This window comes from Lepidothrix coronata, unplaced genomic scaffold (assembly GCF_001604755.1).
Source record: "Lepidothrix coronata isolate B3197 unplaced genomic scaffold, Lepidothrix_coronata-1.0 Scaffold169, whole genome shotgun sequence".
Taxonomy (NCBI): domain Eukaryota; kingdom Metazoa; phylum Chordata; class Aves; order Passeriformes; family Pipridae; genus Lepidothrix; species Lepidothrix coronata.
Genome location: NW_016690349.1, coordinates 1945898 through 1960718, shown reverse-complemented (window position 1 = coordinate 1960718; position 14821 = coordinate 1945898). Strand labels below are relative to the sequence as shown.

Genomic DNA, 14821 nt, shown 5'->3' with positions numbered 1-14821 from the left:
TGCTGTCCAGAAGAGTATAGTTTGCTTTTAGCTGTCTGTGAAATGTCACATGCTGCCCTCCCCACATTTTTAGTTAGTTGTGGTAGAAGCATGCTGACCATGTAATGTTATACAGTAATTTTATATACAGATATGTTTGTATAAAGGATACTTGGGTTGTTCAGTCTGGAGAAGAGAAGGCTCTGGGTAGACCTTATTGTGACCTTTCAATACTTAAATTATAGGAAAGATGAGAACAAACTGTTTAGCCTGTTGAGGGTAATGGATGTAACTAAAGGGTAGATTCAGACTAGATATAAGGACGAAATTTTTTGCCATGAGAATGGTGAAACACTGGAACAGGTTGCCCAGAGAAGTTGTGGATGCCCCATCCCTGGAAGTGTTCAAGGTCAGACTGGATGGGACTCTGAGCAACCCGGTCTGGTGGAAGGTGTCCCTGGTCGTTGCTGCGGGGGTGGACTAGATGACCCTTCCAACCCAAACCATTCTATGATTCTGTGATTTTAAGGAACATGCATATCTCTCATGTATTTCTGCTCTGCCTCAGATATGAACCCTTGGCTAGAAGAAATGTAGAAGTTCATTTAAGGTGTGGTTTAAGGAGCAGCTTCAACCAAATCTGCATCACAAATACAAATGCAAAGCTTAATAACTCTATATGAGGCTGCAGTAGGAATTATGACTTTGATAATGTTAGCCTGCCTGTCAGAGTGGTTTTCGGTGATTTTTAAGGCCACCAGCTGGGTGGAAAAAGATTTGTTTTGGCTGTCAAAATATCTCAAAGTTTATTTTGGTACACAGCAAATATCTGAGTTGTTTTTGTTTTTTTTTTTTTTTTTTTATTGGATTGGTCTTCTACCAGTACCATTGGCAGATTTTATGTGATTAAATCAAAGTTTTGATTTAGAACAGTCTCTTAACCTGGTCTCGTGCAATTGATCACTTTGATATAAACACAGTCCTAATTTATACAAATTGTCAGCTGAAGGAACATTGTGTTTATTAGCAGTTATTTCAAGATTTTCAAAGCATTGAGTTATGTTAGTAATTTTATGGACAGATTCAATTTCCTTGTTCCCCGTGTATTTTCAGAGATACATTTGACACTTTCAGTAGGGTGATTCAGCCATGATTTTACCAGGACACTTTTCGAATTCAGTCAGGTTTTTTCCCATATAATTTTAAATCTCTCCCTTTTTAACACAATTTGCCAATAGGAGTGTTATTTTCTTCTTGGAAGCAATTAATGCTTAACAAGAATATTTAGATCACTTGAGATGGGAAGAATTTAACTAGTTACTGACTGAAGCTAAATAATAGTTTGATAATCTAAAATACATTGAAATGAAATGTAGAGTTATTTTAAGAGTCTCCTTGCTATGTTGTCCTTTCTATCTCAAGAACATTAGAGTCGAGAAGAAATTTTCTGTAGTAGCTGACGTGAGTTTTCTTGCTGTATCTGTATCAAATTCTCATTGCCAGGTATAAGAAAGCATTTATTAGTAAGAAGAGTGAGATGGCTGACTCACATGCTTATGTTATACAGTTTTCTATATACTGAGGAGATGTTTACTAAATAGCAGAGTGGGCCCATGCAAAAATTATATTTGTTTGTTTCACTAAATTGTCATTTTGTTTCATTGTTTTCTTTGCTGAAGTTTTCAAAAAATCACTGCTTTTGTTGAAAACCTGTGTGGATGTGTATCTCTCAGCTTTTTTTTTTTTTTAAAGGTAGATATCATAACATTATATTAATAAAAGAATTAAAAAGAGTCATATTATGAAAAATTACTTGGTATATTTCTTACTGCCTGCGGAATTGGTCTTAAACTGAATCCTCCCTCTGTCTCCTAATGTTAAGGAAGAGGCTGCTCCAGGGACAATTCAGTATTTGTGAAAAACTAATATAATGAGTCATATCCTGCACATTGTTATGAATTGATAGACTGAAAGATGAGGAACAAAAGTCCTTACCATGACTACTTAGCAAATATTCTTCTGTAGGGTACTTAAATGCAAGCCCTGATGGAGGGAGGACTTAGGTTCTGTGTGGTAGATGTACTCCATAAAGTTCTGTGCGCCAGTATGTGCTGGGGATCACCGAGCTGGAAGGCTGCTTTGCAGAAGAGCACGTGGTGGTCACCAAGTTGAACATGAGCCAGCAGTGCTCCCCTGCAGAGCAGGGCTCCCCGCAGAGCATCCTGGGCTGTGTTAGTCAGGACACTGTGAAGAGTTCAAAGGTGATCCCTCCCCTCTACTCCACGTCCTACTCTACTCCATCTATAGCACTTATCCAGTTCTGGGCTCCTCATAACAAGAGAGGGCTGAGACTGTTCAGAAGACCCCTGTAGAAGAAAGGCTTGAAGAGGATCTTATCAACATATGCAAATAAATGAAAAAGCCAGACTCCTTGCAGTGGTACCCAGTGACAGGACCAGAGGCAATGGGCACAAACAGAAACACAGGAGGTTCCTTCTGAACATCAGGAAACACTCTTTCACTATGAGGGCACTTGAGCACTGGCACAAGTTGCCCAGAGATGTTACTGTCTCCCTCCTTGGAGGTATTCAAAAGCAGTCTGGGCATGTCCTAGCTCTGGGTGGCCCTCCTCAAGCAGGGGGATCAGACAAAATGACCTACAGAGAGCCCTTCCAGCCTCAGCCATTCTGTGAATACCAGACATCATCTCTAAACTTCATATTATCTCCTGAAACTTCTGTGATCCCAGGGAGACTCTTATTTCTTAAGGGGAACTAGTCCATTTTTTGTCTGATTATTTAAATTCAGTAAATGGTCAAGAAATAGCTCTCCTCAGAACTAAGGATTAGTATAGACTAACAGATTGTTTAGAAAACATTGAAGTGCTTTCTAGTTATGTTCTGTGCTATAGGAGGCAGATTAATATGCATTTTGTTTAAATATATATGTGTTTAAAAATGTTTTAAGAAGAATGACTTGAAGTTGCAAAGTAATTGGAAACCCTTCAACTTACATGAAGTATGTGCAGTTACTGCCACGTTATTCTGACGTAGGTAACGCAATCTTTCCTAAAGCAACCTAACTGGCTTCAAGAAAAGTTGATTTGGTTTTTTTATGTTTAACATATTGAATCCATTTTTTGCCTGCAGTGTTTCTACTTTGAGAGCAGAATTCATCTTGAAATGAAGGAGAAATAAGAAACACTAGGGATTTTTTACCCTTATTTTTCAGGGTGTAGAGAAGTGCTGGTTTTGGCCTGTCTTCAATAAAAAGTCTAATATGGGAATACATTTTTTGATTCTAGTCTTATTTTTTTTTTAAATAGGGATGGAGGAAAAATTTAAAAGTGTGATCATTAGCATGAAGAGGGCCTAGGGCCTGGAAAATATTTGTATAGTGGGAGTTGGATCTCAGTGTGATCTTAGATCAGGTAGTACTTAATGACTTTGTAAAGTATCTTTCTGTATAACATTAAAGAACATTCAACTGAAAATAGTACGTGAAGAAAGAAGCATTAAGAATATTAGAAATGAAGCAGACAACTTTAATAATAAATGCAATCAATCTTTGATCAAATTACTGAGAAAAGTAGTGTGGTTTTCATCTTACAGTGTCATTTAAACCCAAACTGGATGCCTTACTAGATGATGAATTAAATGAAACCTAAGTTAATGGGCTCCAGGCAGGGGTAAAAGAGTAAAATGTAATGAGGTCAGTCTAAATCTGAGCTCTCCTTTCAGGTTTAAACTTTATAAATTGAAACTTTCTGATATGAGTTAAATTTCTTTCTGTGGCTTTTATAAAGCCAGTTTTTCAATGGTGTTCTGTTATCTAATATTTATTTAATCTGCAGTAGAAGTACAGTTCTGCAGCCATGTGCATTGCACTTTTAACTGCAAAACAGTATTTGGCATCATTAACTTGATGTATTTTTTTTTCTTATCCTTATTTTTATTGGAGGAATTTTCCTGACTATTAAATGGAAACTTTAATAGTCTGTAGAGGCATAATTGAACTCAACTGCGATTAGAGTCTTGCAAATGTAATCTGACATTGCAGGGAAATAAGCTGATTTAAATTACTGCACTTGGTTCCACTTCTTAAGACAGGGAAAAATCATTTGTGAATTCGTATTGGCACATGAAAAATGAATTGTGTAGTAGTTTCAGAGGGCTATTTATTTGAAAGTATTGTCAGCATATAACTGCATAAGGAAACCAATGTACTTATTCAGGATACTTGCAGAAACTCAAAGCAAAAATAAATGCTGTTTTTATTAGAGCTGAGAGTAATGCAGAGAAAGGAAGAAATAAATGCAAGGAATGTTCCGGCTGGATACATTACAAATTTGTATTTCATTCATGAGAAATTGATAAATATGGTTACTTCTATAAATATAGAAATGTGTATATGTAAAATCTAATTAAAATTATTTATGTCAATGGCACTTTATATATTTAACATAATTGTATCAGTATGTCAATAAATATGACATAAGTGATGATTGAATTAGGTGTCAGTATTTTGGGTATGCTAATAAAGCAAATACGCTGTATATAATTTAGATGTTAATGTAGGAATGAGATTATGAAATATTTTTCTTTAGTTCTACACTTAAAATGAAGTGGCATCCTTGTACGGGTTCTTTTGTATAGAGGACCCCACTCTGGATTTCTGCATGCACCTCCTCATGAACTTTGGAAGTCATTGAAATGCAGATTTAGGGAAAGCTTAGACATTCTTATCAACATTTCTCTTCCTACACCAGATGGCTCTTTTCAAATGATGTTAATAGTATTTTCCCTGTTTTCCATCCTTGGGATCTGCAACCAAAAGTGGTGGAGGGAGATTGCAGGTATATCTGACTAATCTGACTAAAAGAGATTTTTCCAAATGCAGCAAGCTATGGCTGTTCTTGTTGTAGTGTATACATCAAGCTTTATTTAGTGTTGTCTGATTAATTTCAAACTCATTTTCACAGTTACTTATTTTCCTAATCTGTCAGTCTCTTCTTGAAAGCTTTTCTTTTTTCATAATAGATTTTATTGTTTAGGAAGAGGTGGGGTGATTTTCATCCTTCTTTATACCTAACATTGGTCTTAAGGTCCATTCTCATTGTATCCTTGAGTTTCTGTAATTTTCATTATTTCTGTGTCTTTTAGTCTTAAAGGAAAATTTCTGTCGTATCAACACAATTACTAAAATGGTTTGACTATGTTCCTGCTTGCAGCATTCTTTAAACTAGAGGTGAATTTTCTTTTTTTTACAATTAAAGGAATAAACCAGGCTTTCTAAGTTTTGCAAGTTTTGATGCCTGAGTTTAACTTGTGGACATTAGAATAGTCAAGAACATGCTAATAGTCTTAAATTCCATTAAATACACTGTCTGAATAAGATAGGAAAAGCTTTTTTCCTGCAGTGAAAATCTGTGGAGTATCCATGTGTAGAAAAATACATTACCTTCTAAATAAATACATTTATATTAATTAAATTTAAGTTATCCAGCTTGAGTTAAATGAAAATGGAAAGAGGAGACCCATACATTTTCAAATGCAGTTCTGAGTGCGAACATCAATGCAGACAGGTATGTAAGCAGTCTAGAAATTTACATTTCAATGTCTCCCGAGGTCCATGAGAAGGCACATCCAGAGAATGTGTTCTCACACATGACTATCCAGAGTTGTGTGGATCTGTGGAGGAGACTATTTGGAAACTTTGTTTGTTGGTAAGTAACCCTGTTTGTATTGCGTACAAAGCAAATACGTACGTAAAACTGAATTAAAAGAGTCATAGAATCATTTAGGTTGGAAACAACCTTTAAGTTCATCAAGTCCGACTCTTAACCTGGCACTGCTCCATTATTTTGTGATCTCTGTTAGCTTCTACTGTGTGTAGATAGTGCTTTTGGGGATGTTTTTTTGAACAAGTGTAAGCCAGAATCCCGGAACAGTATGGACAGATATTCTGATCCTAAAAATATTCAAAATACAAAATAAGGTGTCCTTATTCTTTCTTGCCTGTGGATGTAATACCAATGGAGGAACAGGGACAGAGATAGGTTGTGGAAATAAGAGGGCAGTCTCCATGGCTATTGAATGCCAATATTTTATCACACTTCGGTAAGCAGCTCAATGCTGTTTCTTTTTTTCATTTGGGGGAGTAAGGACACAGGGAATCCTTTTAGAAATAAACATGGCCGTAAACTGAGACAGATCTTGAGAGATAAGTAATGGTTCTCCTTGAAATCAGATAGACTAATAATTGCACATTTGCACATACAAACTGGTTGACGCTTGTGGAATGAAAACTTCTTGTTTTTTACCAAATCTGCTAAAAATTTCTCAGATGTTCTTTACAAACCCTTTTGTCAGAAAATTTCCTCTGCTATGTAATACCTAGAATCATAGAATCATTAAAGTTGGAAAAGTCCTAAGATCATCGAGTCCAGCTGTTTACCCAGAACCACCATGTTCACCGTTGAACCGTGTCCCCAAGTTCCATATCCACATGCCTTCTGAATACTTCCAGGAATGGTGACTCCACCACTTCCCTGGCGGCCTGTTCCAATGTCTGACTGCCCTTTCAGTGAAGGAAGCCACTTCCCAGGCACTTTGCCCCAACCTTTACTGCTGTGTGGGGTTGTTGTGACCCAAGTGCAGGACCCAGCACTGCCTTGTTGAAACTCATACAGTTGGCCTTGGCCCATCAGTCCGTCCTGTCCAGATCCCTCTGCAGAGCCTTCCTACCCTGCAGCAGATCAACACTCCCACCCAACTCGGTGTCATCTGCAAACTGACTGAGGAACACCACTTGTGACTTTCTGCAAGCTGGATCTAACTCCATTCACCACCACTCTTGGGACCCAACCATCCAGCCAGTTTTTAACCCAGCAAACAATGTACCTCTCCAGTCCATAAGCAGCCATACACTTAGGTGCATAATGAATATTTTCTTAATCTGATCTAGGCTTATTTTTATTTTAAATTAAAAGACCAGATTATTTTTGATTTTTGGCAAGTGATCTGAGAAAGCAGATCTGTTCATCTCAAGCACTTTAAAAAAGAAACAAAACCACATATATAATATGTTATGTAAGAAGTATGGGTTTTAAACTCTTACAGAGTTTGGAGTGACTTGTAAAATGAGTGTAATACTTTAGTGGTAGAATAATGAACTTTTTATTTTCTCATGAAATAGATACATTTAGAGAAGTAAACAAATGGAATGTTCATGTAGTTGATATTTACAATTACTACTAAAAATGAATGTTGTGTCATAGATTGCATCGTGTAAGTTCTGTGCATAAATCTGAAATTTAAAATGCAAATTGTCTTTTTGTTGAATTCAAAAGAATTAGTAATATTTCATCCCCTTATTTTCTTTGTTTAGCTTTTGAATTGATGGTTTTAAAGACAGCCTAATTAATTATATTCTTTTATGTTAAAGCTCATAAGTACTAAATGCTGAGTTAGCTAGATAAATATTCTAGTCCATTTTGCCTTGTTCTTAGGACTATATATATGTGCTTTTTAATTTGCATTCCATGTTAGTTGTCAAGGGATGAAATTTAGGTTGCCTCCTGCTATTTTATTATCTCTCACTGAATGAATGAATTACTTCTTTTTAATTCATGTGCATAAACAACAGAAGTGCAATTGTTGGTTGATCTGTATTCACCCCTCATTCTGTAAAGTAGAAAAATCCACACATACACATTGATGAAACTGGAAGTCACAAAAAATATTATAATTAACTTTTTTCCTTAAAATATCCATACTATAGTATAAGAAAATCTAATATCTGCAAGAAATTGCTGTTAACAGAAAAAATAATTTTACAGAGAATTTTGTAATTTACCCAACTTGTTGCATTTTAATTCTAAAAGTAAATGCAAGAATTTGGGTGTTCTTTCAGTACATTTCTGCCTCATGCTTTATATTGATATAATTTGTAATTATACAGGAGGTTCTGCATGTTGCAGGAGTGGAAATGCAGTTAACAGCTGCTGTTTCATTTTTGACTGTTCTGCAAGAGGAGTCGGTGTCCATTCATACATACTCCCACTCCTTCCTACACATCATTCTCCAGAACCTGGAACACAGAGATGCAGGTCAGAGCTGTACAGCTACTCTGATGACCGATGACTTCTATATGTTTTGTTTCCTTAGTGACCATACAATACTGGGTAAAGCAGTGAGTGCAATAACTGTGACTTTGTATCTAGACTTGCATGAATGAAAAGATGACCACTTACATAATAATATTTAAATGTAATTCTGATTGAAGCAAAAAAACCCCACTTTGACTGAAGGACTAAATCCAGAAGTTGTTACTGGGTTGGAGCTTCTCTTGAAGTACCAAAATTTTGTGGCTGAAAAATTGGAGGGAGGATGCTTGACATTTCTTCTGTGTTGATCCGTTTTTCTTAATTTCTTTGACAATATTTTTAGAATACAAAGGAAAAAAAGGCCTTTTGTAAAACTAGAAAGTTTTAGTGGGCTAAGGACAGAATATGCTTCTAAATAAGGGGAATTAGCTTTACAAAACAAACAGGAGCATTATTAATTTTATACAGGAATTGAAAAGGTACAAGGAATGGGGACCGAATTTGCTTCTCACCTATCCTACTTCTTAGTTTGAAGTCTTGGGTGTTAATTTAGTGGCTTTTAGACACATAGCTCCTTGAAGAGATGTGTGTGAGAAATTAGAACAAATTTTGTAAAACTGATGTCTGTTTTGTTGTATATACAATATAACATGGATTATAAACTTATAACCATTTCTTTGGAACAGGTGTCAGCAATGCATGGTTAGAAACTCTTCTTGCTGTAATAGAAGCTTTACCAAAAGAAACTGTCAGACACGAGGTAATAATAATCTCTCACTTATGCTAACAAAAATAAGATTAAGATTGCAAGTTTTATTACAAGTAAATTTTAGATTACAAGTTTTATTCACTTCTGTAAGATTTGTGGCAGTTCTATACCTGGCAAAATGGTAATGGTTGTGGAACATACTGTAAGAGAGGAATGTGCTGTTATAGAGGATCTGTGGCTGTGATTTGAACCATAAAATGCTATTTGTGCCAGTAGAGGAGTTTAATATTTTATAGTAGCACTGAATATTGAATACAGGTTTCCAATAGACTATTAACGTACATGGGCATCATTGCTGTTAATATTGATTAATTCCATTAAAAGGTTAATGACATCTGGGATATGTTTTCCTGGGGTTTTTTTAAGAAGAGGAATACTTAATTTAATGCTCACAGTTCTTCTGTTCATGTTTCTCTTTTTTTTTCATATAGATCCTGAATCCACTTGTTTCCAAAGCACAGCTTGCTCAAACACTTCAGTCCCGTTTAGTTAGTTGTAAAATCATGGGAAAAGTAGCTAACAAATTTGAAGCCCATATGTAAGTAAACTGAAAATATATTTTCATTCCTTAGTATAAACCAGTATTTCTTTGTTAATGGACAAAAATTACTACAAGAAAAGTAGACTTGTTGAAAAAATTAAATGCTTTCTTTTTATAGATCCCTTTATAATTAATTTTATCAATTAATTATTGATAAAAAATGTTCATTATGTAACTAGCATATTCAGCTATGCTTATGTTCATCAGTTCATAACTTCAGTTTGTATGTTCTCCCACAGGTTTGAATGGATATGCTTTTCATGCCATTTTTTCATATAATTTTTCTTGCTAAAAATAAGCCTAAGAGTGGATTTCTCTGCAATTTACAGGGACAAAACACAACTTCATTACCTTAGAGTTTCTTGTCATAAACAAAAGAATTCCATTCCTCACTTTTTTATTATCTAACCAAATTTAACATGTAGGGGTTTTTTTCTTATCCCACTTATGTGGAGATATATTCAGGAACCACTGTTGTTCCCAGATATTGTCCAGCCCTCAGATTCAGTGTCTGTGGTGGTGAAGAGGGAAGTAATGATGAAAGTAAATCTGAATAACTTACCTGCCCAAAGTAGTTGGTATGGTATGGTAGTTGATATGGTACATTCCTTGGACAGTTTATCCAGGCTTATGGTAGTAGGGCCATTTCACCAAATGTGTTTCCCATCCAGGCGGTTGGCCACATGTGATTTTGAATTACAGAATAAATCCACTGAGGGCTACTAAATGCACAGAAACCGTGTCTAGCTGAGGAAGTCCACTCTAATAACGATTGTGATCTGCCCCAAAATGTAAGAATTCAGCATAGCAGAAAAGAAGAACAGCAGGATGATAAGACATTTAGGACTAAATTTCTTTAGATTATGTTTTTTTTGTTCAATAAAAAAGAGCTAGAAGCAGCCAAAAGGAACCTATCTACATTTTCATTTGCTATTTACACTACATTTGTTGGACATGCAAATGTTAATGAGCGTGCTAGAGTAGCAGTTTTTGACAATGTTACCAAAGTCTTCAAAATCTTTTTATTCCAAATTTATAGAATTCTGTCAGAATAGCAGTCACATTTATTTATTTGAAGTTACATTCTCATGAAAATAAGTAACTTTGCAGATAGCTTGGAATCTTACGTGAGAATATAGGAGTATTAAGCAGTAGCTGTAATAGTCATACTTTCTTTTGTTGGGTTTCTTTAATATGATTCCTTGCTATTCAGAAGTAGAAACCCCTCATTTCAGTGAACAGATAATAGCTCCTTTTCTGCATTGCAGCTACGTGTTAAGAAGATGGCTGAAAATTTTCTGGGACATATTGTTCATCTGGTAGAGAGCTCTGAGTGCAGTTCAGAGGGCTGAAAAGAGACGTCAGTCCCCAGGTTTACAGTGTGGCAGACTAGGATTCCTGACACACTCTTGTTCCCCTTGCAGGAGGGCTCTTGGTACAGGCCCAGGAGACATACCTGTCCTCAGGAGTAGGCAATATATAAGCATATCTTCACATTCTTCTTCAGAATAGCACAATTTTTCCTTGTAAAATTTATACTGTAATTAAAAACTTTGTATTTGTATTTCATGTTAATCCCAGGTTATTTTATAGAGTATTGAGAAAGTCCTGACCTGATTATATAACATTAGTTTTTCTACCCTCTGTTCCAGAGTTCCAACAGCTAATTACAAATTTATTTTTTTTTAAGTAGCCCTTACTTCAGAGTATTCTAAAATGCCAAACTTTCAAGAATTTGTACAGTTTTTGAAACGTAAGGCCAAATTTTTTTGTAAGAAGTAGATTAATTTTCACTGGAATGAGTGGAGGATGTGCAGGCTGGCTTGAAAATTTGCTTGTCTGTGACTATTTCTCTTGAGTTTTGCAACAACATAAGAATTTATACAGAGATATTTTAAGAATATTCATGACAGCATCTTGGGCAATGAGAGGAAACACAATGGCTGATACTGCCAAGTTGTAGTATGTGTTTTTACTTAAATAGAAATCAAAATTGTTATTTTATATCTGCCATTGATTTAACATGAATACTTGATCTGCTTGCATGAAGGTATTGCAGTACTCGAGCTTTTAATCTTAAATTCTTTTTCTCCTTTCTTCTCAATTACCTCTTTGGTGATACCTGCATAGCAAAGATGAGGTATTACAGGCATTTAATTGGGATTTGCACTTCATTTATGTAATTCCTTATATTCTTTCAGTGGCTGTTCAAAATTATGCTGAAGATGGTTATTAAATGAGGACAACATCTCTAAGCCTATCGACTATTTTTGTAGTTTAGAAAAAAGTAGTAGATGAAATATGAGAAAATGATAATGACAGTAAATAGTCGTTTTCCTGTTTCTTTATAGCATATATTAGTGTCCAATGTACAGTATTCTTTTATAATTGCAAATTCTCAGAAAATCAATTTACCATATGTGATAAATTAGTTTTTTAAAAATTACCATTACAAGTAATGTATAAGTAAAATTCGAGTACTGCTGGGTGGATTTTACCCATTCTTGTTCTGTATATTAATAAAAGGTGTTCACATTTTTAGTATTAAAAGAGAGGTTCTTCCACTGGTGAAATCACTGTGCCAGGATGTGGAATATGAAGTTAGAACTTGCATGTGTCGGCAACTGGAACATATAGCTCGAGGAATAGGGTGAGTACAATTTGCCAAACTGAGTCTAAATGCAAAATCTTTCTCTAAAATATTTAATGGTAACCTAAATCTCCTTTTAAAATTGCTGAATTCATGCATACTCAGTAATGAATTTGGAGTGTACAGATGTGTTCTTAGGAATTGGCTGTTGGCAGTTGGCTGTTTTCCACTTTTAGATTTTGCTTCCTCTTTTATAGTAAAATTGCTGAACCATAAAACTGACAGTTTTTTGTAAATAATGACTTCATCTATAGCTTCTTGAAATCATCTCAGTTATCCATTGATGGTATTGGGCTTATTTAAAAATGGAAGAGGATTATGGCAAGTATTAGCAGTTTCTAATAATTACTGTGCAGTTTTTTGAGAAAAGATGCTAAATTGGTTTTGTAAGCAAATTTCAGTTCAGTATCACTTTTACTCTAAGATTAAAGACCTTCAATATTCACATATAGGAATGGGAAAAGTCTGGAACTTTTATTTTAATAAAGAACATGTTATGGTAATAATGAACATCTTAACTATCCACATGGAATTGGTCTCTGAGTGAAAAAATATTTAAAAATTAGAGGTCTGTACACCTATTAGTGTGTCAGGGAGTAAAAAAAGCAATAACTTCTTGCACAGACTTGAAGAAGTTATCAAGAAGGTTCCCTACCCTGTGTTAGACAGCAGGCCTAGATTAGACCTTTAGTGTCCCTCTGTTTATTAAAATTGTAAATGCATGAGAAAGTTCAAGGATGAGGATGAAACTGAAATGTAATTTGAAAGATGTGGCAAGTATGTACTTCAGTCTGTTAGTACAACTGTTTGCGAAAAGAATGCCTTTCTGTAGCTGTGGAATGATTTTTTTTTGTTGGGGACTTCCTTTTTGCTTTGGTTTTTGGTTTTTTAAAAAAAAACCACCAAAAAAACTCCCCAAAACAAAACACCAGAAATTCCTGAAGCAATGTGATTTACTTCTCAGCCATGGACTACTGGAAAAGTGTATATTCGGACTGTTTTAGCTTACTCAGTTATAGGGAATTCACGTCAAGAACTAAGCTTTGCTGTCATGTGCTTAATTTGACTTTGTTTTAGTAAGGTCATGCAGGTTAGTAATTTCTAGATTCCTAGAAAAACTTGGTTTTATTGTATACAAAATAATCTTATATACATGCATTAGGCACCTCTTCTGCAAGGTCCTTGTCCTGCAGAAGTTCAGAGGATGTTATGACTCATCTCAGTAAAGCTGCACATTTGTTTTTGTATGTATTCTCTTTTGTATCAAAATGTAGGTTAGCATGTTAAATCATTCTAACATTTGCCATGTTGAATGGCTTTGAATATAAAAGAACTTGTGATTACAGAAAAGAAAGATAATATTTGTCGGTATTGTTGATATTTGTAAAACAAGAAATTTAACATGCGTTTTACTAAACTGAATTACTGAATAATTTGAACTTGCATTTCTTTTTACTGTATTCATGTGTCTCATGTATCTTTATATATCACAAAATTCTGTTTAATGAGAGATTAAAGATGAGAGAAAGAGAGGGTTCTGTTTATTTTCTGGGAGTAGCCTGGTGTTTTTATTCCATAACTACTGAGTTTCAAAGGGCAAGATGGTTCTACCTGTCATATTAGTTTGAGGATTTTTGATACCACCAAAATGGAAATCCACAGAAACATGTTTGCAATTTTTAAAAAATTTCTTCCTCTTCCCCCCTGTTTCTGGGTTTTGATTTAGGATGTTGTCATACCCTTTTCTGCCATGACCATTCTTAGGCTGTATATTTTTGTCTCTGTCAGTCACCTTTGTTCCTCTTTTCTCATTTGTTCTTCCTCAATCCCAGGAGATTTTTTTGGTGTCTTTTTTGAGATGCTGTCTCCGTTTCCACAGGTTCCTCTAACTTTCTCAGTTAACCTCTGCTTTAGCCGAGACCTGAGAAGTAAGCATATGAATTTGGCTTTGAAAATTATTTGCGATGCATAATATGGCAGTTTATTTTTTTGAAACAGTAGGAGTATGTTATTCTCAGTAAAGTACCTCTTATCCAGGATATGCATATAGTTAGAGAATATTCTTGACAGCTAAGAAAATTATTTTGGTGGTAACCTTAAGAAGCACTAACAGTTTGTACTCATCTGTGTGACTTTGCTTTCAGCAGTTTTATTTTACGTTTAGGATAGGTTTGTGTACAGTCAGGTGTTAAAATAATGACTAAATGTTATTATTAATAATATTAATAATAACTAAATTTGTGTTATTTTCCTCAGTCCTTCTCCAAATGCAGTTTAAGTTCAACAAATACTAAACCATGTTAAAGAAGAAGCAAAAAAGTTGTTTTCATTTGTAACAAGGTGACTATATCTTATACTAATAAGTGGCCTTATTGGAACCAAAATTTTCTTAAATTTGTTTAGTGTCTTTACAGTCAACTAAATTTCATTTATTTTATGTGAGAGATGAAAGTTTTAAAACAAGATAGGTGTTAAGCAGTGTCAAAGGACAGTATTACTGCTAATTTACCTCATCTTAAAGTGGTGGGTTTGATAGGGGCAAATACTTTGTTATCAATTAGTGGTCGGTCCTGTGTATTTTAATTTGATTCTTTCTTCACCAGCTTTTATTTTTACCATGGATGTATAGACTGTTCTCTCTCTGAGGTGTTTGTCTGATCCTGTCCCAGTGCTTTAGATGCTTTAGTCTCAGAAGAAATTGTGAACATTCAGTATTTTCAGTATGAAAGCTATTTCAGTGTTTCATGTGGAGGATGAATAAGTAGTAGGTAAATA

The 14821-nt window shown here is 34.9% G+C and overlaps 1 protein-coding gene across 2 annotated transcripts in view; it reads left to right on the top strand.

Annotated features, from left to right (window-relative positions):
• The window catches only part of PPP4R4 (protein phosphatase 4 regulatory subunit 4), a 67448-nt gene that overhangs the window by 26037 nt on the left and 26590 nt on the right, over nt 1–14821 (top strand). For both annotated transcript variants that reach the window (XM_017829837.1, XM_017829836.1), the window contains exons 4-7: nt 7942–8089; nt 8773–8846; nt 9287–9393; nt 11939–12046. In XM_017829837.1, coding sequence (XP_017685326.1) covers nt 7942–8089; nt 8773–8846; nt 9287–9393; nt 11939–12046 — 437 coding nt within the window. The remainder of the gene's footprint in view (nt 1–7941; nt 8090–8772; nt 8847–9286; nt 9394–11938; nt 12047–14821) is intronic.